We start from the raw sequence: 22,721 nt of genomic DNA on the forward strand, positions 1-22,721 counted from the left end.
TGCCCTTCATGAGGAACTTGAAGCCCGCGTCAGAAAAGTCTTTGGCAAATCCATCGAAGTCAGGATGTTGCCTAAACGATTCCTCCAATAGGACTCCATTGCTGAGGCGCTCCTTCGCTGTCTCCAGCTCGGCAGTCGCATGCTCCAGCTCCTTATCCTTCGCTTCAAGCGCCTGGAGCATGTCGTCCTTCTCCTTCAGGAGCTGGAACTTCTCCTTTTCCAAGCCCCTGGTGATAGCGTGGGTAGCTCGGAGTTGGGCCTTGCGCCTGTCCTCTTCCTTCTTCAGCAGCTCGGCCTGGGACTCCACCTCGGCCTTCAAAATCTCCACCTCAGAGTGAGCCTTCAGCAGCTCATCCTTCATGGTGGAGGAAGCAGCCTCCAAGGCAGCAGAGAACTCCTCTTTCTCCCTCGCTGCCAGAACTTCCCTCCCATCCAGCTCGGCCTTTACAGCCAGAGCCGATTGAATGGAAGCAACGAACGCCTGAGAAACGGTACAAGGAAAAAGTTAGACCGAATTACCTGTTGGGCGAAATTAAGCAAAAATGGGGACACTAGTCTTACCTCGGCGGAGTAGTCGATGGTCCTCTGCAGAACGGACCCAGGGTCGCTCACAAATTTGGACGCTTTCCTTAGGCAGCGGTCCAAACTTGCAGCTGAGATGCGGGACACCTGGTCCCTCACCCCGGAACTTGACGGCTCAACTCTGAACCGTGCCGTCACGTCAGACGTCCCGTCCATCCTGGCCGCAGGGTCGTCCACCCGATCTGCGAAACTTGCAGGTAAGACCCTGCAAGCTCCGACCTCCGAGGGGGAGATCGCCTTCTTTTTCTTCCTTCTTCGCTTCAGAGGGGCTTCCTCCCTCACCTCCTCGCCCAAAGGCGGGGCGTCCACCGCCTCGGTCTGATACCTGGGGCGCTTCTCCCTCGAGGGACCCCAGAAGACTCCAGCTCGACCACTGGGGCTGGATCTTCCGAGGCAGGCCCTGCCACGACAGGGGTGGTAGGTTTCGAACTCTGGGCGGCCTCAAGAGCATGGGCTCGGCCCTTGGACTTGCGCTTCACGCTGCTTGCAAACCCGCAAACCATGGCTGCAAAATAAAAATAGGGGTCATCACAAGGTTAGAGGAAAAAGGGGTGAGGCAAGCTCGGCATACCAAGTTCAGAGTTCGGCCTTGAGGATTCAATGGGACGAACTGCAGGGTTGTAATCTAGCAGCCCGGATTCAAGCAGCAGCTCGTCGGTCACCAGGGTTCCGACCTTCCTACCCCTCGGAAAGCGCTCCTTGTAGTATTTCAGCGTGTCGAAGGAGGCTTGCGTAAGCTCGGGGACTGGTCGGATTGAAACTGCACGAAGACAAAATCCGAGTTAGACCTGAATGACAGAAGAAAATTACGAAAAGCAAGAACTACTCCGTACCTAGGTTCCCAAACCTAGTGGGGACGTCAAAGAAGGAACGACCTGACTCGTCCTTTGCGAGCCATTCCCCGGAAGCGTAGAACCACTTCCTCACCCATCCCTTGATGGAGGTCGGCCCCTTAACTATACCGTCTGCGCCTTTCCTTGCGCACATATACAACCGACCAGGCTTCTTAGCTATCCTTTTCGCTTCGAAGCACGCGAGGAGCTGGTCTACGTCCAACAGCTCGGCCTCCTCACTATCCCGAGCTCGTAGCCAAAAAAGGATGGCCAAAGCGAAAATGACACCTCACCCATTGGGGGCCACTTGAGCCGGAGCCAATCCAGTCCGGAAGAGAAATTCTTGGACAAAAGGGTGAAGGGGAAGTCTGAGGCCGTACTCAAACATTTTGAAGTAGAGAGTGACCCATCCCTCTGGAGGATTGTCAGCTCTCTCCCCCTCCTCCGGAAGCCTGAGGAGGATGTTCTCAGGGATAGCGAACCCCCTACGAAGGGATCCGAGGTAGTGCTCAGGTATCCTAGAAGGGTATTCCAAACCCTGACCTGAAGTGGAGGCGTCACTATCCTCTCCGTCATCGGAGAATCTAAAGTTTTCTATCTCCTCGAGCTCGGACTCTAACCTACGAGCTAAATCGGATCCTAAGTTGCTGCTAAAAGAGGACGACATGGCAACTATGTTCAAAAGAGAGAGGGAAGAGACCGACCTACCAAGGGTTCGAGCTGCCTTCAGATCGAACTCCAAGAATTCAGGGAACGTAAAGTATGATCTGAAGGATTGGGGGCATTTATAGCCCGTCAGAAGAATTTCCCCACCGTACACGTGTAATCAACGAGCGGCTAGGATCCTCCCTGAGATCCGAAGCGTCGGAATATTTGAATATTCCGACGATAAATCTTCCGCGACGGTTGTATTTTCCCATGAATAGGAAGTCGCCACGTGTCCAAAGCAAGTCGAATGAACTTCTCTGCCAGGTCGAGATCGGACCAGACAGAGAGGGGGCCAATGTTTGGGGAAGGGAATACCCTGGACACGTGGAGGACCCCTATTGGTGCTCCAAGATGGCTAATGAGTCATGCCCAGCTCGGATAGCCGAGATGGCCGCCACTAACGTCGACAAATGCTAAGTATGAGGGCCGAGGTGAACCCGGCCCAAGTCTGACCTACCGGGGAGCTCGGTAGGGGCCGATGTGAGCAACTGTCTGCAGCATGATTATCGGGCGTAACCGTCGGTCCCGAGATTACCGAATGTAACCGTCGCGAGATTAGCGGGACTACCACCCATAAGTAGAGGACCTCACTCCCCGATCAGGTACGATGATTTCTGGCCTCGAACTAAACTGGGAATCCGACCTATACTGACTTGATCGTCGGAGTGCTCACCTTTTTGTGCAGGTCCCCCCAAGCGTTCAGGTCGGTCCGGAGGCCGAGTTCGAGGTGCAATCTGGAACACACTGTTGTGCACATCTTTGCATAAACAATTACCATATAATAAAATCATTTAGTCATAATTGCACAATATGAAAATCCGTACCTATTGTGAAATAAACGTTAAAAACTAGTATTCCTAAAAAAAAAAGGGGTTAAAAACTAGCATATTAATTGAGTGCAATATTGACAGAAAAAATGAAAATTAAAATATGAAAATCTAGATTCGTAAAATTTGAAGAGAAAAAAAATAGGCACCAGTAAAATATCATAATAATTTGACCTACTTGAGATAATTTTTCTTTTTTTTAAAAAAAAATTTTTACACTCAACTCTTATTACAATTTAATCCAAATTGTTTATATTAGTTTTTTTTTTAATTTTACAAAATTCAAGACATCGACTCAACTTGGTATTAATACTAACTTTTTTCATGGTTAATATTATACTTTTTCATGGTTAATATTATAGTTTTTAATTATAAGTTTTAGGGGTAAGTTAATTTGAAATAACTATTGTAGTAGTTATTTTGTATATATATAATTTAAAAGTAGTTTATTTTTAGGATCAGGAAGAGAAACAAGAAATTTGATTTCCTAATTTTTTTTAGGATAATTTCCAAGAAACTTGATATATATTTTATCAATATTTTTATAGATATTTTTATAAAATTGAGATATTGATGTAGACACCATATTTGGTCCGGTCCAAATATTATTATTATTTTTATTAATTCATTTATTATTATCATTATTTTATTAAATTTTATTTTAATAAAAATACAAATTAAAAAATAAAGATTTTATTTAAACAAACGTTTTGATATTAACCGTTTTTTTTTTCTGTTTGATTTTTTCTTGGTCAAGGTTCTACGAGACACATGGGCACATAGGGCGGGAGAAAATACTCACCCCTTAGAAAATTCAGTTTTATTCCTCTATCTTAGAAATGATCACCTTCTCCTTCATCTTCTACCTCTCACCACTCACTCTTTCTCCTTCTTCATCTTCTACCTTTCAACACTCCCTCTTTCTCTCTCTACAATAAACTCCAGTAACCCGCAAGACCGACGAACATACACGACCAACCCACACGAAGCCTCGATGACCTTTACAACCAAGCAAAACCCCGACGAAGCAAGAGTCATAGATCGCTGATGGTAGACGATAAAGTCTGATACTGTTAAAGTTTTCTTTAAAAAAATGTTTAAAATATCTTACGTAAGATACTTTTCTTTCTTTTTTTTACAAAATTATTTTTTAAAAAAACAAAATGATTTGTTTTAAATAAACAAAACTTTTCAAAATAAAACAAAACCTTTAAAATATGTTTAAATACGTTTTTGAAAAATAGTAAATGATTTTGATAAATGTTTTCTTTTCTTTTATAAAAAGAGCTTTTTTTCCTTTAGGTAAATAAAAGTTGATTTTAAAAAAAGGAAATATTTTGTTTTAAACCATGTTTTTTTTAATACAAAATAAATAAAACGGTTTTTTTTAAAATAACTTTTTTTAAAAGTAAATTTCTTTTTGAAAAAGAGTAAAGATTTTGTAAATGGATTTAAAATAAAATTCTTTGAATTAGTAAAAACTAAGTTTAAAAGAAAAAAAAATCTTTTTAGCTATAAAATTCAAGTTTTAGAAAAATAAATAAAGGAATACAATCTTTTAAATAAATTTGTTAATTATAGTTGTTGGAAAGAATCTCAACAAATAAATTTGTTTTAAATAAATTTGATTTATTTTGTTAAATTTTGAAATAAAAATCTTTCTTTTACATTAAAAATTTTGATTTTGTAAAAGAAAACAGTGTTTGTATCTTAGGTGTTGCGTAGTGGTAAAATACTTGGAAATAAATTTTTATGACCCAAGTTCGAATCCTTGCATGCCTCAAAATAAAGTTGTTTTATTTTATTTTATTTTTTATCTTTGTTTTTAATAAATAAAAAAAAATCTTTTAAATAAAATTATTTAGAGTTTTATTTAAGCAAAGCTTAAAGATAAAGTTTGTATTTAAAAAAAAAGTTGTTTTATTTTATTTTATTTTTTATCTTTGTTTTTAATAAATAAAAAAAAATCTTTTAAATAAAATTATTTAGAGTTTTATTTAAGCAAAGCTTAAAGATAAAGTTTGTATTTAAAAAAAAAGAAGGTTAAGTTGCATCCTAAAGTTTTGGCACATTAGTAAGGTGGAGTTGAGGGACCGAACTCATACAACCTCTTAGTTGAAGATATATATTAATAAATCTCCACTGAGCTATATACTCATTTTTGTCAAGACAACACATTAAACCTCATATGCTTCCCCATCGTACAAATAGATATAATAGATCAATGTTTTAAATGTCGATGTTGATGAAAATTTTGAGGTCTCAATTTCATGGAAATATCGATAAAATGTCGATATCGATGAATATTTCTGTAAAATTTAGAAAAATAAAAAAAAATCGTAAAAAATATTTAAATGAACAAATAAATATTTTCCTATTTTTAAATTAGTTAAAAATAATTAATTTTAATATTATGTATATATTAGTGACATTTTGTTGATATTTTTCATATTTTGTCGATTGTTTTTACGAGGATGGAAATGTCTATTTATCTCTTATGTCGATATCAAACCCATGGAAACATAGAAATGTCGATAGAAATGTGGTCAACGGATATTTAAAAGGGATTAGTACATAGATAGTCTATTTAGAAATCATAATTACGTAAAAGGATTTACGCTTTTGTCATGAAACAATCCTAATTAGATAGTACCCATAACATAAATTACTAGTATATCCTTAGGATCCATCTCAATATTAAATAATTATTAAAATTTAGAATTTGTAAATTGGGAGGTCAAATCGTTAAGATGTGCTAATGATACTTCCCAAAATTAAAAAATCCCAAAACCTCAAAAACCCATCTAGTTTTGAAACTCACCCCTTCTTCTTCCTCGTTTTTCTTTTCTTCCTCCGACCCTTCGTTCCTTTTCTCCGACAGTCTACCTTCCTCTCTAGCCGGCTCCGCTTTTCTTTGTCGCAAGAGCATTTCATCTCTGACCGCCTCCATTTTTCCTAATCGCTAGAGCAGTTCACACTACTACAAATTTGAGTTTTAATGTCAGACAAAAAAAAAAAAAACACGGAGGAAATAATGTCAGATAAAAAAACACGGAGGAAACAATGTCGGACGATGTAAAAAAGACGCCAATTTTATTTACTTTTTATTTTGTAACTTTCCATGTCGGGCTAAGCCTGCCATTGTAAATTCACTTTTAATGGCAGGCCAGGCACGACATTGAAAGTTGCCCATATTAACCCTAACTTTTAACTTTTCAATCAAAATTTTACATCCGTAAAATTTCAGCCTCCCACCTCCCTTGCCGCGCGAAACCCTCTCTGTTGTCGTGTGAACCAACTTCGTTGCGGTGGAAAAGGAGGCGAACATCCACATACGGTGGTGCGAGCGACAATTCGACAGCGACCAAAGAAGATCTAGACTCGTAAAGAAGGCTTGCAAGCTCCCTTTGCTTTGTGACTTTACGCTTGGACTCGTCATCTTCGCCAATCGTGGTCGCCTCTACGAGTTTTACAGTGGAAATAGGTACGCTTCTTCTTCTTCTTTTTCTGTTTATTCGATTCTTTAATCTTCGACTTTGTGTGTTGATGTATTGATGAACATAGTGCAAGTTGAATTTCTTTTGAACCACGAATGCTCATAGTTCATGCGAAATGACCGCACTGTGTCGGGTTCTTAAGAACTGTGTCGGGTTCGTGGGAAATGACCGAGCGTTCGTGGCAAGTTGAATTTCTTTGTCGGGTTCTTAAGAACCACGAACTGTGTGTTGATATATTGATGAACCCTCCTTGTTTTGTTTTCTTTTATTTTGTTTTGTTTTTTTATACTAAATCTGTTGCCTTTTTCTTTTGATTAATGAACTGATGAACCACACCTATTGAATAGGTAATTTGGTATCATTTTGGGTTCTCCATTGATGGGTAATGGTGGTTGTGGATTGGGTTCAGAGAAGTGTGCTTTGTGGGTGGTGGTGGAGGTGTGGTGTGGCTCTCCATTCGTGGGTTCGAATGCTTGCAGATTGAAAGGTTTGCATTCCAACTGACGTTTTCAATTTCTGATTTGGTGTGAAATATTGTATATGTGAGTATATATAGTATAGTGATTTGATTAAGATATATCTTATAACTCAATTTGTATATATGCAGATATATACTATAGTGATTTTGAATGTATATATGCAGAAATATAAGTGGATATATCTTATAACTCAACTTGTATAATGCAGATATATACTACAGTGATTTTGAATGTATATATGCAGATATATAAGTTGATATATACTGTGATTTTGAATGTATTTTTTGAATATGCGAATAATTTTTTGAAAAGTAAATTAAGGTTTCGAAGGAATAAATTAAGGAATTTGTGTCTACCATTAGTATGGGCCCACAAGATTATGATAATAATTTATAGAATTAAATCTTTTATATTTAAAAAAACAAATAACTATAATAAATGTAAATACAATAAATAAATAAGAATAAAATTGAAATAAAAAATTAAAATTTGTATAAATAAGTTTTTAAAACAATTCGTCCAAAATATTAAAAATCAGATAATAGATATAATGGCCCATCGTACGAATAGATATAATGCGGCTCGTGAATAAGCATTAAACAGAGAGGCGTAGTGTAGAATCAGCCATCGCTAATTATTTTAGGGCAGAAATTTTCATAGCCACAAACTAAGCGGAAGCTCCACAGCCACACGAATGGCGTCTACTCCATGGCACCTTGTTGTCTTCACCACCGTTCTTGATTTTGATTTCTCAAATTCCAAACCCTTATCGTCTCTCTTTCTCTTCAATCCTCCGCCAGATACACCCTTTTCCACTATCCCCTCCCCTGCGCCTTTTTTCCCTAGATTTTTCTACGCGATCACTCAGTTTCCGTGCTTGTTCTCCCCGATCGTCTGTTGGGTCTCGCCGCGGCGGTGTTCTTGCAGCGCTCCGGCGCTCTGGGAGGCTGTTGTCATCTGGGTTTGTTGGATATGGCTGTGGCTTGTTCGATTGCGGACTAGGAAAGGGGAATTTGCCGGGATTCTGTTGAGATTTGAGCGGAAGAAGGATGAAAATACAGTGTGATGTTTGCGAGAAGGCTCCTGCTACTGTGATTTGTTGTGCGGATGAGGCGGCGCTTTGTGCGAAATGCGATGTTGAAGTTCATGCTGCCAATAAGCTGGCGAGTAAACATCAGAGGCTTCTCCTTCAGTGCCTCTCCACCAAGCTCCCCAAATGCGATATATGCCAAGTAATTACTATCTCTCTCTGTTGGTTCTCTTTGATTTTCTTGCTTGTTCGTTTGCGAATATGGTTGGTCTGATCTGATCTGATTAGGTTAGATGAACGATTGAGAGTTTGTATGGTGGTCTCGGCTAAATTTACTTAAGTCACAAGAAAACCCAATAGTGTAACTTCACTTGTGAGTTTGGAAATTCATAAGAGACTAAACAAGTGACTACCAAAATATTAATTGGGAAGGAAGTAAGTGGGAAGAAGTTTGAACGCAAGGCCTTCTGTTTCGACTTTAATCATCACATGCTTTTGGGTTTAGTAGTAGGGATTCAGAATTTGGGTTGTGGTAAATTTGATCTTTTATGCATATTTTTTCTAACGCATAATATAATATAATATCAATGCAAGTCTTTCGTTTTACCAACATGTTGCTGGTGGGTAGAGAATCATTTTCCATGATGTCTAACCATTTGACTCCCTGATTGCTAGATGATACTAATGAAAGAAATTGTGAAACGGCTTCAAGATCCTGAACTTGCATTTGTTTTGAATAATCGAAATAAAAATCCACACTCGTACTTCGTTCTTATGATTTAATCTGTTTTTATGGTCTGCATTTTCCTTTTTGTTTTTGAGGAAACAAAGGTAGAAAAAGATAGTATCCAGCACGTGAAGTTTGAGACAGAGAGAATCCTTAAGGAGTATTTGTAGCTGTTTCCTAGTCTTGAGAGTTAAATATCAATGCTGATGGAAATGTTAAATCTCAAGTTTCAAGTTTATAAATCGTCCGTCATTATTTTGTTGAGAGTCTTATTAAAACATCCAAACTTACCTTCAAAGGATGTTGTTATTTTGGCGCTCAAAAGGTGGGCAGCATTTTACTTGAGATGAAAAATGCTGAGTATTCTGTATCTCATTTTGTATCAGGACAAGGCGGCTTTCATCTTCTGTGTTGAAGACAGAGCACTTTTTTGTCAAGATTGTGATGAACCAATTCACTCAACTGGTAGTCTTTCAGCAAACCACCAGAGGTTCCTAGCAACTGGAATCAGAGTGGCCATGAGCTCAAGTTGCTCGAAGGACGTCGACAAGGTCAAGATGGAACCTCCAAATCCGAAGAACCCTCAGGTTCCTGCTAAAATGCCTTCACAACAAGTTCCTAACTTCACATCCCCATGGGCTGTTGATGACTTTCTCCACTTCTCTGATCTTGAGTCTTCTGACAAGGTAATATTTCTAGATGCTACACCTTTGATCCATCCATATATTTGCTTTTTGTGGATAATACTGCAATTAAGGTAGTGAACTTTTTGAAAGAAAAAAGTGGAGATGAAGTGACAAGTAATTTATGCAATCATATCTCTTGCTAAAATAGTACAGCTCACTATCTAGAAAACATTACTTTTTGAATCTTTACTTTCTTGCAATAAGAAGGTCACACACTAAGGATGAGTTTGGGATGACTCTAAGAAGGCACTTCCTGTTTGATTAGATAATAAAAAATGATTTAAAAATTCTAAATAACACTACAAAGCATGTAAAGTGCTTTTAGGAGAAACACTTCATTAGCAATTCTTCGAAAGTGCATGCCGAAGAAGTGCTTTCACTTAAAGTCTCTAAATATTAGACGGTTGGTTTGAATCCATACCCTGCAGTGTGTTTTGAAATTTCGGAGTTCTGATGCAAAAATTGTATTTTCAATGGGCAAAATCCCTCAAACAGTAGGCTGCGGTTTGGATCCATGCCCTGTAGTTTCTTTTGAGATTTCTGGTGCTTACTGTTTCTAACATAGAGGCAGATTTGTCACGAAGTGTTGCATTTCCATTACTTGATTTATATTTCACTATCTAGTTACGATTATTCGGGACACTACACTTATCTTCAAACTCCATTTTACAGCAGAAAGAGCATCTCGAGTTCGGAGAGCTAGAATGGCTAGCAGAAATGGGTCTCTTCGGTGAGCAGGTTCCGCAAGAAGCTTTAGCAGCTGCGGAAGTTCCTGAGATTCGGACTTCACACTCGGGTAGTGCAATCTCATACAGACCTACAAAGTCGAGCACGTCGTACAAAAAGCCTAGGATCGAGATGCCAGACGAGGAGGAGTTTTTCACTGTCCCTGATCTTGGATGAAGAGAAGAGATAAAATGATGTTGAGTTGGTATGCTTATGAATAATACAATTTATGACCTTCAACAGTGTAAGTGTTTATGTATGTAGTATTGTCTACATCTATGGTTTGATAGTATGCATTATAGTATAGTATAGAATAGTAGTTTGCTTTGATCTCATGGCTAGAATACTCATTCAGTCTTGTTACTTTTACTTTTACTTTCGTACCTTACTGTAACTTTTCTTGGATCTCATATGAAAAATTTAAGATTATTTATGAGAATTGTAGCTTTTAGGGCTGAAAGATTCAAGGGCTCTTTGATAATTCTGTTTTTAGTGTTTAGTTTTAAAATACTAAGTTGATAACCACTTCATCTATGTATCTCTTTGTTTTCTTGCATTTCTAACACAATTTTGAAATTTAAGCCAAGATTTCAAAACTAAATAGAGTAGTTTTTAAGAAGCTGGCTTAGAAATCAAATCTCTAGAGGTGAAAAAACATACTGAAAAGCTTCGAAAGAGTAGTTTAGTTGGCAAGAGTTTGAAGCATTTGGTTATATTGACTTAGAGGTTTAAAGCTCGAACTTTCGAGTGAATATAATACAAAACATTCTTGATGTCTCTTTGACTCGAGCATGTAGTGTGGGTACAGATACCTTTGGGTGTCGGAGAGCAAAGTTTCAACTCTATTTAAAAAAAAAAGTGGAGAAATAAAGTTTATTTCTATTAAACTTTTTAACTTTTCCTGGTTGAACTTCAAATTATGCTTCGGCACTAAACCATCAAACTAATGCATACTATCAATTTTAAACTTATTGAAAATGATACATCAAGAAGTAAGAACTCTATTTCTTGAAACTATATTTCTTTAAGCATCGTGAGTCAGTATACGTGAGTTACAATAAATCATTCGATTCCAATAATTGAACAAACTTTTTTTTTGTCATTTGAAAGTTTTTCTAGACCCAAGATCGTACATAGCTATCAACATTACATTTAAAATGGATACAATAACTAACAAAAAACACTAATAAATTTTCGGGGAAATTGAAAAAACCACCCTTAAATTACACGGGTTGGTAACCGCCAAAAACACCATTAACCACACATGCAGATTCTACGTTGGATTTTTTGGTTAGTGGCTACCGAATAGTCCAGCTTGAGACTAATTTGAGCTTCATAGTGCTTTTGCAGGACCTATATTGATTCTAATTGCACAAAATCATCCAAGCTGATCAAAATTCGGCATAAACACATGAAGTCTTTTACTCAAACCTTCAGGTTAGCTTTTTAATACCAAAACCTCGTTTTATTTATTTTGATTAAGATTTATTTTTTAAGATAAACTTTGATTTAACCAAAAAAGAAAAAAAATTGAAACTATCTAACAACAAAATGATTTTTTTTAAGGCAAAATTGTAGAGAAAGAACACTAAATATAAAAGAAACCATAGATAACGCCCAAAGATGCTGCCCCGTTGGCAAGTATGTGAATCTTGATAGTATCACCAACTATAGGATCTAGGATCTTGTGTTTGAACCTCTTTTTAATTTATTTTGGAAGCCAAACTTTGATTATATGGATGAATCATTTAATTTCCATATTCTTTCTTGTTTTCTTCTTCAACATTTCTACTATTTTTATAAATAATCTTCGAATCATAAATTAAAAAAAAAAAAAAGTTGAGGACAAAATGAATTTTGTTAATGCAAAATATTAGGGACATAACATAATATATATATATATATTAAAGACAATTGGACCATTGGTACCACCCAAAGATGCTCCCGTTGGCAAGAGCACGATACCTTTCATCTACCCTGAGGTATTGAGTTCTAATTTTTTTTATTAACTTTTAAATACCAAAACTTAATTAATTTATTTATGTTAAGATTTATTTTTTTAAGTCAAACTTTGATTATACGAATTACTCATTTAATTTCTAGTCTTCTTTCTAATTAGATTTTTTTTAAGTCAAACTCATTTAATTTCTAGTCTTCTTTCTAATTTTTCTTCTTCAACCTTTTTACTATTTTTCCAAAATAATATTTGAACTAAAAAAATATTTGGAAAATATTTAACGAGAAAATGATTTTAAACGCAAAATAGTAAAGGAGGAATACAATATATAAACGAAATAAACCATATGCATAACTCAAAGACGCTACCTTGTTTGCAAGCACTTAAAAGTCTCGTGGTATCTTCCATGAGGTCTTGTGTTTGAACCTTCTCAGCTGGTTTGCTTTATTTTTTAAGCCAAACTTTGATTATATGATTACTCATTTAATTTTCATCTTCTATATACTGTTTTCCATCTTGAAGTTTTCTATTCTATTTAAAAAATAATATTTGAACCACATAAACAAAAAATAATTATAGAGGCGATACAAAATATATAAAACAAATAAACCATAAGTAAACTACAAAAATACTACTTCGTTGACAAGTGCATGAGTCCTCGTGATATCACTGAGGTCTTGTGTTTGAAACTTCAAGTTAGTTTTTTAATACCAAAAGTTAATTTATTTTTTTAAGTAAGATTTATTTGTTAAGCTAAACTTTGATTATATGAATTACTCGTTTAATTTTTCATATTCATCATTGTTTTTCTTCTGGAAGATTTCTAAATTATGATAAATAATCTTAGAACCATATTCTTTTTAAATATTTAACGAGGACAAAATGATTTTTTTAAATGCAAAATTTCAGAGGCATAATGCAATATATATACATAATGAAAATTTTATGTAATATCAGAAGATATGACAAACACATAGATCCATGTGGTTATTATCTATTATAAGGTCTTGTGTTTGAATCTTTAATTTAGTTTTTTAATACTAAAACTTCGATTTATTTATTTTCTATAAGATTTATTTTTTAACCAAACTTTGATTTATTTTTTAACCAAACTTTGATTATATGGATGACTCATTTGATTTCCATATTCTTTATTGTTTTTCTTTTCGGAGGCTTCCTTGACTTCTACAACTTTTGAAAAATAATCTTGGAACAAATAAAATAAAAAATTAAAATATTTAACGAGGACAAAATGATCTTTGCAAAATTGTAGAGGTATAACGTAATATATATATAAAATAAATTTCATGTGACACCTGAAGATGCTACGTACTCTATTGGCAAGTACATAAATCTTCATGTCATCACCTACTATAAGATCTTGTGTTCGAACATTCAAGTTAGCTTTTTAATTTATTTTTGAAGCAAAACTTTGATTATATGGATGACTCATTTGATTTTCATATATTATTTCTTGTTTTTCTTCTTTGAGCTTTCTACGATTTTTGACAAATAATCTCGGAACCATAAAAGGGTTTCAAAATATTTAACAAGGACGAAAATGATTTTTTAATGCAAAAATTGTAGAGATGGGAAACACTTTATAAAAGAAATAGACTATAGGTGACACTTAAAGACACTATTCCATTGACAAACGCACAAGTCTTGATGATACCACCTACTACGAGGTCTCGTGTTAGCGTTTGGATGCTTGGAGTCAGAAGAGGAAGACCATCATCTCTATCCGGGTACAATCATAAATTTATTCATTCGTTGAACCTTTAGGATAGCCATTAGCATTGAGGTCAATTTTTTAATTTTTCAAGCCAATCATTTATAATATGGAGACTCATTTAATTTCCATGTTATTTCTTGTTCTTCTTTGGGAAGGTTTCTACCATTTTTGAAAATAATCTTAGAACCATAAAAAAATTTTTAAAAAAATATTTAACAAGGACAAAGTGATTTTTTAATGCAAAATTGTAGAGGCGAGACACAATTTATAAAAGAAATTAGACCGTAAATGACATCTAAAAATGTTATCCCGTGGCCCAATGTACAAATCATTATGGCATCATTTATGACGAGGTTTTGTGTTCGAACCTATAGGTTAGCTTTATAACACAAAAACTTCATTTATTTATTTTTTAAGCCAATCTTTTATTATATGGATGACTTATTTATTTTCCATATTCATTTTTGTTTCTCTTTTTGGAGGTTTCTACAATGTTTGACAAATAATCTTGGAACCATAAAAAAAAATTAAATATTTAACAAGGACAAAATGATTTTTCTAAATGGAAAATTGTAGAAGCGGTAAACAATTTATAAAAGAAATAGACCACAGGTGACACCAACGCAACCAATCTTGATGGTATCACTTATTATTAAGTCTTGTATTCAAACCTTCGGTTTAACTTTATATTTCAAAAACTTCATTTATTTATTTTTAGTAAGATTTATATTTTAATCCAAACTTTTATTATAGGATGACTCATTTAATTTCCATATTCTTTCTTGTTTTGTTTTTCTGGTTAGAGGTCTCTACAAATTTTGACAAATAATACTGGAACCATAATTTTTTTTTTTAAAGTGTTTTAACGATGACAAAATATGATTTTTTTAAATGTAAAATTGCAGGAGCAGAACGCAATGTATACAAAAAATAAATTTCATGTATCACTCAAAGTTGCTTCCCTTGTTGGCAAGTGCATGAGTCCCCGGTGTATCACCTACCATGAATTCATTTGTTTAAACTTTGGGTTAGTTTTATATTACCAAAACTTAATTTATTTATATCTAATTTTTAAGCCAAACTTTTGTTCATATGGATGACTCGTTTAGTTTTCATATTCTTTCTTGTTTTTCTTCTTCGAGCTCTCTACAATTTTTGACAAATGATCCTGGAACCATTAAAAGAAAATTGAAAATATTTAATGAGGACAAAGTGATTTTTTTCACAAAAAAATATTATCATATATTACCACTTACAATTGAAACTAAAGTTTAGTCTTGATCGTGAAATATCTGATGGTTTCTTCTTTTTAGTACCATGAGAGTATGAATTCGAACTCATGACTTTTTGATAAAAAAAAATGTGCCTCAACCAACTAATTTATGTCTAGATTGGCCAAATATGTGATGGTTATATAAATCATTGAGACATGTATTTTGCAAAAACCACTCCTAAACGCAATAAGGGTTGAATTCTAATTAATCACATACCTTTAAACATTCAATTTCATCGATCACAACTGAAGGTTTTTTTTTAATTAATTATTTTTTTTAGGAAGATCACACCTAAAGTTGTTGCACAGTCTATATACTTATTTAGAATCATTAATATTATTTTATTTAGATATGACTCATAGAATAATGAAACATGAACCAGTCAAGACAACCTAAGCATAACTCAATTGGTTAAGATATATTATTTTCAATCAAAATATTAGAGGTTTGAATCTCCATCTTCATCTTGTGTTAATCTAAAAAAATGAAAAAAAGAATCAGTCAAAGCACGAGTCAAAGGACAATCCAAACAAATCAGTCAGTCGAGATGAATCAAAGTCAAGTTGCACACTTTATATACTAATTTAGAATCATTATTTTTTCCATTGAGTACAAAATGGTTGAGTGTTTAACCTAAATTTTTTATGATTCAAATTTCTTTGATACCTATTTTAGTTTATTATTTTTTATGTTTAACCTAAATTTTAAAAAATTGTAGTTTGGTTAATTACTAACACAATTTCTAATTTCTAATGTGGTCAATCCGAACATAACTGTAGTGGATATGAAATTTATTACCATCTCAATAGTCAATGGTTTGATTCCCACTCCGCAAATATTGAAATAAAAGAAAAAAAAATAACATAACATAAAACTTACAAATTCTAATGTTTGTTTTTTATATCTATATATTTCTTAGATACATTTAAATCGGTTGAGATTACAAGTTGGAGTCCATTTATTATGATGGAGGACATTTTCATTGTTGGGTGAAGATATTAAATTCCTGATCAACCGTTTATGATAATGGAGTTTTTTTTTTCCTTTCTTTTTTTCTTTGGACAATAAATAAGGGTGAGAATTTGAACTTCAGACCAGAAAAATAGCAGGTATCTTAACCGACGAACTATGCTCATTTTGACATGACGGGAATAAATTCAACAAGTTCATATTCTATTCCATATATTATTCTCAACTCTCATGTTACATAATTATATAATTATTTTTTTTCAAATTGAACGTTGGCATATAAATATAAAGAAAAGGAAAATACTTAGCTCCTTAATAGCAACGAGGGATGTTGTCATTACTGAACATATTTGTCACAATAAAGACGTAAAATTAAATTATTACTCAACATTGAACATTCAACCTTTTTTTTTCAACATCAACATTATGATATTTTACTTCTATTCAAAAGTTACTTCTCTAAGTGGTTTTGGTGTTACTAGAAATTATAAAAACACTTTCAACTATGAAATCAAAATCCCAAAAACTTGAAAAGTGATATATCATTTCATTCATTAACTATGAAAGTTGAAAGGCATACAATTTGAGAAACTTAAATTTTGTAGCACCACTAATTATGATCATCAAACACCCTTCTAGTCATTTCTTTTCTTTGGCCAACAATTCCTCCTCTTTGATCTTTGTCTCTTTGAAGTTCTTTTTCCTTCCACCATTGCCACAATCCATAGAGGTTTCCCAATTCGAAAAACAATATACCCAACAAAAATTCCCAATACCACCCCACATCCATACCCCATGAACACAACTTTCCACCAAAACCCTTTTTCAAAAATTTCATCTTCTTCATCATGTAGTAGTTGAGATTTAGGATCCTTTTCTGCACCACATTTTGGCAGAGGAAACCCACACAGTCCAAGGTTTCCGATGTACGAAGAACGCTCGAAAGTAGCAAATTGTTTTCCTTGAGGAATTGGTCCTGACATCTGATTTTGTGAGAGATTCAAAAAGGAGAGAAATGTAAGAGCAGCCAACTGAGGAGGAATGTTACCCGACAGTCTATTCGAAGAAAGATCTAACCATTCGAGATTGTTCAGATTCCCAAACGGCCTAGGAATTTCACCTGTAAGCTTATTGTGTGAAATGTTGAGACCTTTCAGAGACACGAGCATCCCAATTGACATTGGTATCTCTCCACGAAAATCGTTGCTTGACAAGTCAATAGCTTTGAATATCAATAGAATTTTTTCCAACTTTAGCTCCAACCCTTTCAGTGATACCACGACTGAGCTTTGATAGACAGATTCAATTGAAAACTTGGGTTTTTTGTTTCCCACTTCAACTTCCTTCATGGCTCTCAAGTTCTTAAACAAGTTTGATGGCAATGGCCCGCTGAAACGATTGCGTGAGAGATCAATGATTCGTAGGTTTTGAAAAGACTGTTGATTCATGGAGTTGTTGATACGACCATAAAATCGATTGGATCGAAGGATAAGAACTTGCAAACTCGACGCAGATTCCAACCAATGAGGGAAGTAACCAGTTATCTTGTTGTTCCCAAGATTCCAATCTTGAAGATCCTCACAGTTCAACAAAGACCGTGGCAGTTCTCCTTCCAGTTGGTTGTTGTTCAAATCAAGGCTTCTGAGCTGACTCCCTCTTGAAAAACATGTCGGAATAGTCCCAGAAAAGTTGTTACTTTTAAGATCCAACACTAAAAGAGAAGTGATATTTGTTAGACATGGCGGAATTGTACCACTCAGACGATTATTAGAGAGACTAAGGACACCAAGGAAGGTGGCATTGCAGATTGAAGGAGGGATTTCTCCACTGAACTGATTTTCTGAAGCAGTGTAGATAGAAAAGCTTGGTGATGGGATGGGAATAGCACCAGAAAAATTGTTCCTTTCCAATTTCAAAATAAAAGTCACACTGGAACTTATACAAGATGGAACTACACCACTCAAGTTATTATTGGACAAATCTAGGAAATTAATGTGGGTGTGTTGACAGAATGAAGGATGGAGATTTCCACTGAGTTGATTGTTTGAAACAGTAAATATGTTCATAAATGGTGGCAACGTGGGAATGGGTAGCTTGAACAAGTTAAAATCAAGAATGATATCATACAGATAAGGCAAAGTGAAGAGCACATCTATTCCTGATGACAAGAAGTTGTGAGAAACATTGAGGGAGGACAAAGAACCCAATTCAGAAAACCACACGGGAATCTCTCCTCGAAGTTGGTTATCTGAGAGGTCTAGATTCATCAAGTTCTTCTTATATCTTAAAAAGTAGGGGAATTTTTCTAATTTGAGGGAACGCATTCCAACCCATAAAAGATTCGCGGAGCTAACATTGGTAGAGTGTATCGAAAGTTGGTGATTATTGGAAATGTCAAGTGATGATAGACTTTGAATTCTCAATAACATGTCTAAGTTCAAAACCCCACTTAAATTATTGGACCCTAATTTTAAATCAGTAAGATTCACTTGTCTATGCATAGATTCAGAGATTTCACCTTGCAAGTTGTTTTCACTTAAATCGAGAGAGTTCAACGAAGTGGATTTGAAATCCATCATGGGACCATTGAAATGGTTATGAGAGAGATCCAAGTAGGCTAAACGTGGCAATGCATAGAGCCAAGAAGGTATGGCACCATTGAGTAAATTACCTTCCAAGTTCAAGTGAATAAGATTTGAAAGTCTATGTGAAGAAACATTTGAAGGTAAAGGACTTGAAAAGAAATTAGATGAAGCTGTCAAGTGGGAAAGGAGGGTGAGGTTGAAAAGAGAATTAGGTAGAGAACCCATAAAAGAATTTGTCTGGATTTCAATGTTAGTTAGCTTTTGAAGGTTGTTCCATGAATTGGGAAATTGGCCATTGAACTTATTTTCAGAGAGATGAATGGTATTGAGCTGTGTAAGGTTTCCTATTGACTCTGGAACTCCACCAGTGAAGTTGCAGAAACTGAGGTCTAAATACCTCAAAAACTTGGCATTACCAATGGAGTAGGGAATCTCTCCTGAAAAATTAGTTGAAACAAGATCTAAAATTTCAAGAGATTTACTCCAATTAGACATAGGCAAATGGCCATTCAGTCCATAATTATAATCAAGTTGCAACACACGCAAGTTGGGAAGACTTAAAATGTGGCTTGGAAAATTTCCATTCAACCCACACGAAGAAAGACTAAGAGAAGTTAAAGAGAGGGAGAAGTTCATAAAAGAAGTGGGTGTGATGCTAGAGAGATTTACATTAGCAAGTGCAAAATTCCTCAGCTTGGTTAGGTTATGAACAAGCTGATTCATAACCAAATTTGAGAATTTGAGGTCATCATTCTTAGAAAGATCGAGAGAAACCAGATTCGACAAGTGTGATATTTCGATTGGAACGTCTCCTTTGAAGGAGGATGAGGAAAGATCCAAAACCCTCAAGTTTTGAAACATTCCAAATTGAGGTGAAAATGGAGAAGAATCAAAAGAGTTGAAAGAAAGATTCAAACTTTGGAGGTGGGAGAGGGTGAAAATGGTGCTGTTGGGATGAAGAGTTCCATTGAGCCGACTGCAGCTGACGTCGAGTCGAACGACATGGCCTTCTCCTTCGTCGTCGCACTCCACACCAAGCCATGAGCAGCAATCTGTGCTCTCCTTCCATGTCGCTGTCTTTGGATAAGAAGTTTGTCTCTCAAACTCACTGCAACCAAAGTGTGCAAATTGACTCAGGGAAAAGGCTTTCTTGAACTCCAACAAGGCCAAGCTTTCTTTTGGATCGCAGAGATGATGGGAATTGACAAGAGAATTGCAGAGGAAAAGAAGGAAGAAGCTGCACACTTGATAAATTAGCAATGCCATGATGTTGGAGGAGAAGTGCTTTAGAAAGTCTAGCACATGAGCTACTGAGTTTTTATAGTGAGTTTTTTAATTACTTTTTATTATAACACATCACAATAATTAGTTTTGACAAATCTGTTCTTGGTAATTTTGTTGATGTAAGAATTTGCCAATTCAGATTACAAAATTTGAACTAATCTTCTAGAAAAAAATGGATCGAAATACTGCAAAATAAAAGGATTACACACCTGTGGAGTTTTATGTGAAGCATAGCCAAAAATAGAGTTTTGTAGTCTATAGGAAAAAACCTTCTCTTAGAGCAAATCCTAAGACAAGGGTAGAAAATAGAGATTTTTCCTATCCATACAACTTTTATAAATATACAAAAATGTGGTTATTTATTTATTTTTGTAACTACAACCTATGGAATGGGATCGAACTCACAAGTTGATTGAAGATATATTGTGAATTGCCGTTGAAGTATCCGGCTTTCGCAAGTCAAAATGAGTTCACAAGGCCGAGAAAAAAAAAGTGTTATTATCTGTGGTGGAAAAAATTAAGTCAAATATTGTTAAAGTCTTTCATCGAAAACATGAGCCTGTGAGCCTACTTCAGTAGTTAAAAGCACTTTACTTTTTTTTAGAATATTGGAAGTTATTTTTTATTTTATTTTTTGTCTATATATACACGAAACAAATATGTTTTGGTTTCACCTTTTGTAGGGTTTGAAACCCAACTTGGTTGAATTTAAATTCCATCATAAATGGTTGGTTGGGGACTTTAATTTCCTTGTCTGGCAATGAAAATATCATCCATCATTTCTCTCATTTGAACTTTCATTTCAAAATAAGGGATTCCGATATATAATTTCTTTCTTTCTTTTAAATTATCAACCCCGTGCATATTCTACGAGTCATTTAGCTTTTAAAAATGATATAATGTTGAACGACTTTTCGACAATCATTTAAAACTATGAAAATTAAAAAGCAATATGTGTGTGTTTGTAACTTTAAATTGTGAATATGTATTTTTTATACAATAAACTTAAGTTGCATTAAGTTAGGAAAAAAACCGAAGAAGAAAGCGTTAGAGTGATGCATAAGTTAAAAAAAATGGATACCAATAAATGAGAAAAATGAGGTGAGAAAGTGTATGGAGAGAGAAAAAAGGGAAAAGAATGGTCAAACACATTTTAAAATATCTAAAAGAGATTTTGATGAGATTATGGGTTTAATACAATAATTAAAATAATGGAATAGCGAACATTTGTCATTCTATTATTGGGCTACATGAAGGTAAGGAGCCCAATGCTCCTTAACATTAAGGAGCCAAATTTTTTCCCTTTCTTGATGGTAGAATCCCGTCTTTCAGGTATTTGATCAACGGATCCATCCAATTCTGCCTGAGCTATTTTGGTTCGTTGATCTCCATCACATCCTGTACTTGTATGCTTGGTAAGGGAAAAATTTCAATTGGAACGGTCCTCCTTAAGTCTGTTATGTAGGTTGCACTAAGTCGAGCGAAGGAATCTGTGTTAACATTTTTAGAACAAGGGATTTGTTTGATCTCATACTTTGAAAATATGACGAGTTAATCTCTTACATTGGCCAGGTAGTCTATCGTTCGTAGCTCTTTAGCCTGGAATTCTTCTTTCACTTGGTTCACAATCAATTGTGAATCAGTGAGAATAAGGAGATTGGTGACACCAATATATATGAACACTCTTTATCTTGCTAGTAGAGCTTTATATTTGGCCTCATTGTTGGAATTAAGCATGAAAGCTGAATCAGAGTGCATACTCGAATAACTCTCCATCGAGAGAAAGAGTAAGAGACCTGCTCCACAACCTCTGATGTTCGAGGATCCATCCACATAAAGTGTCTAGAGTGGTTAATCTTCGTGATATGAAATAAGTTGAGAGTTGATGTTGTAGATTTAGTGTTATAGATCTTTTGGCATTGGTGTTAGTTCCACTATTAAATCTGCCACAACCTGACCTTTCGTTGCCGTTCTCGGTCTGTAGTAGATGTCGTACTCACTGAGCTCCACTATCCATTTCACTAGTCGACCTGAGGTATCAGGTTTTTGTAGGATCTACCGCAAAGGGAAGTTAGTTAAAACAATTATCTTATGTGCTTGGAAGTAGGGACGTAGGCTTCGGGCAGAGGTGATCAATGCTAGTGCCAATTTTTCGACTTGTGGGTATCTAGTCTCTACTTCTATCGTGGCCTTGCTCGTGTAGTAAATGGGAGATTGATGATCGTTCTTTTCCTTCATCAATGCTGAACTCACGACAATTTCAGATACAACAAGGTAGAGGTAGAGTTCGTCGCTAGGGACATGCTTTAATGGTATAAAACAGCTTCACATCAACATTCTCCTAGTTGAGGTGCTAGAGCAAATGTCCAACTATGTGCAGTTCTTGAAGGATATCCTTACTAAGAAAAGAAGGTTGGGTGAATTTGAAATTGTGGCATTGACTAAGGAATGTAGCATGATTTTGACTAGTAAACTTCCTCAAAAGATGAAGGACCAGAGGAATTTCACCATTCCAATTTCCATTGGTAGTAAGGATGTAGGGAGAGCACTCTGTGATTTTGGATCAAGCATCAATCTCACGCCTTTATCTATTTATAAGAAGTTAGGAATAGGTGAAGTAAGACCTACCATTTTGACTCTACAGCTTACAGATAGATCCATCAGATATCTAGAAATGAAGATTGAGGGATGTGCTAGTTCAAGTAAATAAGTTCATATTCCTTATGGATTTCATCATTTTATACTATGAGGCTGACAAAGCAATTCCAATTATTTTTGGAAGACCCTTTTTGGCAACAGGAAGAACATTGGTAGATGTCTAA

General features: G+C 35.3%; 2 protein-coding genes across 3 annotated transcripts; one reads left to right on the plus strand and one right to left on the minus strand.

Moving 5' to 3' along the window:
• Positions 1–7,626: 7,626 nt before the first annotated feature.
• On the plus strand, positions 7,627–10,576 carry LOC111014740 (B-box zinc finger protein 24). Of its 2 annotated transcripts, none has more exons than XM_022289548.2 (3): positions 7,627–8,158; positions 9,070–9,369; positions 10,045–10,576. In XM_022289548.2, the coding sequence occupies exons 1-3, from the start codon at positions 7,976–7,978 to the stop codon at positions 10,270–10,272; spliced, it is 711 nt and encodes a 236-aa protein (XP_022145240.1). In that variant the 5' UTR covers positions 7,627–7,975; the 3' UTR covers positions 10,273–10,576. The 2 variants fall into 2 exon arrangements, with proteins under 2 accessions (XP_022145240.1, XP_022145239.1); XM_022289547.2 differs by having other exon boundaries at positions 7,635–8,158; positions 10,042–10,576.
• Positions 10,577–16,521: 5,945 nt separating this feature from the next.
• LOC111014655 (receptor-like protein 6) lies at positions 16,522–20,032 on the minus strand. The gene has a single exon (XM_022289446.2). The coding sequence runs from the start codon at positions 19,879–19,881 to the stop codon at positions 16,666–16,668; it is 3,216 nt and encodes a 1,071-aa protein (XP_022145138.2). The 5' UTR covers positions 19,882–20,032; the 3' UTR covers positions 16,522–16,665.
• Between the last annotated feature and the right edge of the window lie 2,689 nt (positions 20,033–22,721).

The sequence above is a fragment of the Momordica charantia genome, assembly GCF_013281855.1.
Source record: "Momordica charantia cultivar OHB3-1 chromosome 7 unlocalized genomic scaffold, Mcharantia_2.0 BLBB01000007.1, whole genome shotgun sequence".
Lineage (NCBI taxonomy): Eukaryota > Viridiplantae > Streptophyta > Magnoliopsida > Cucurbitales > Cucurbitaceae > Momordica > Momordica charantia.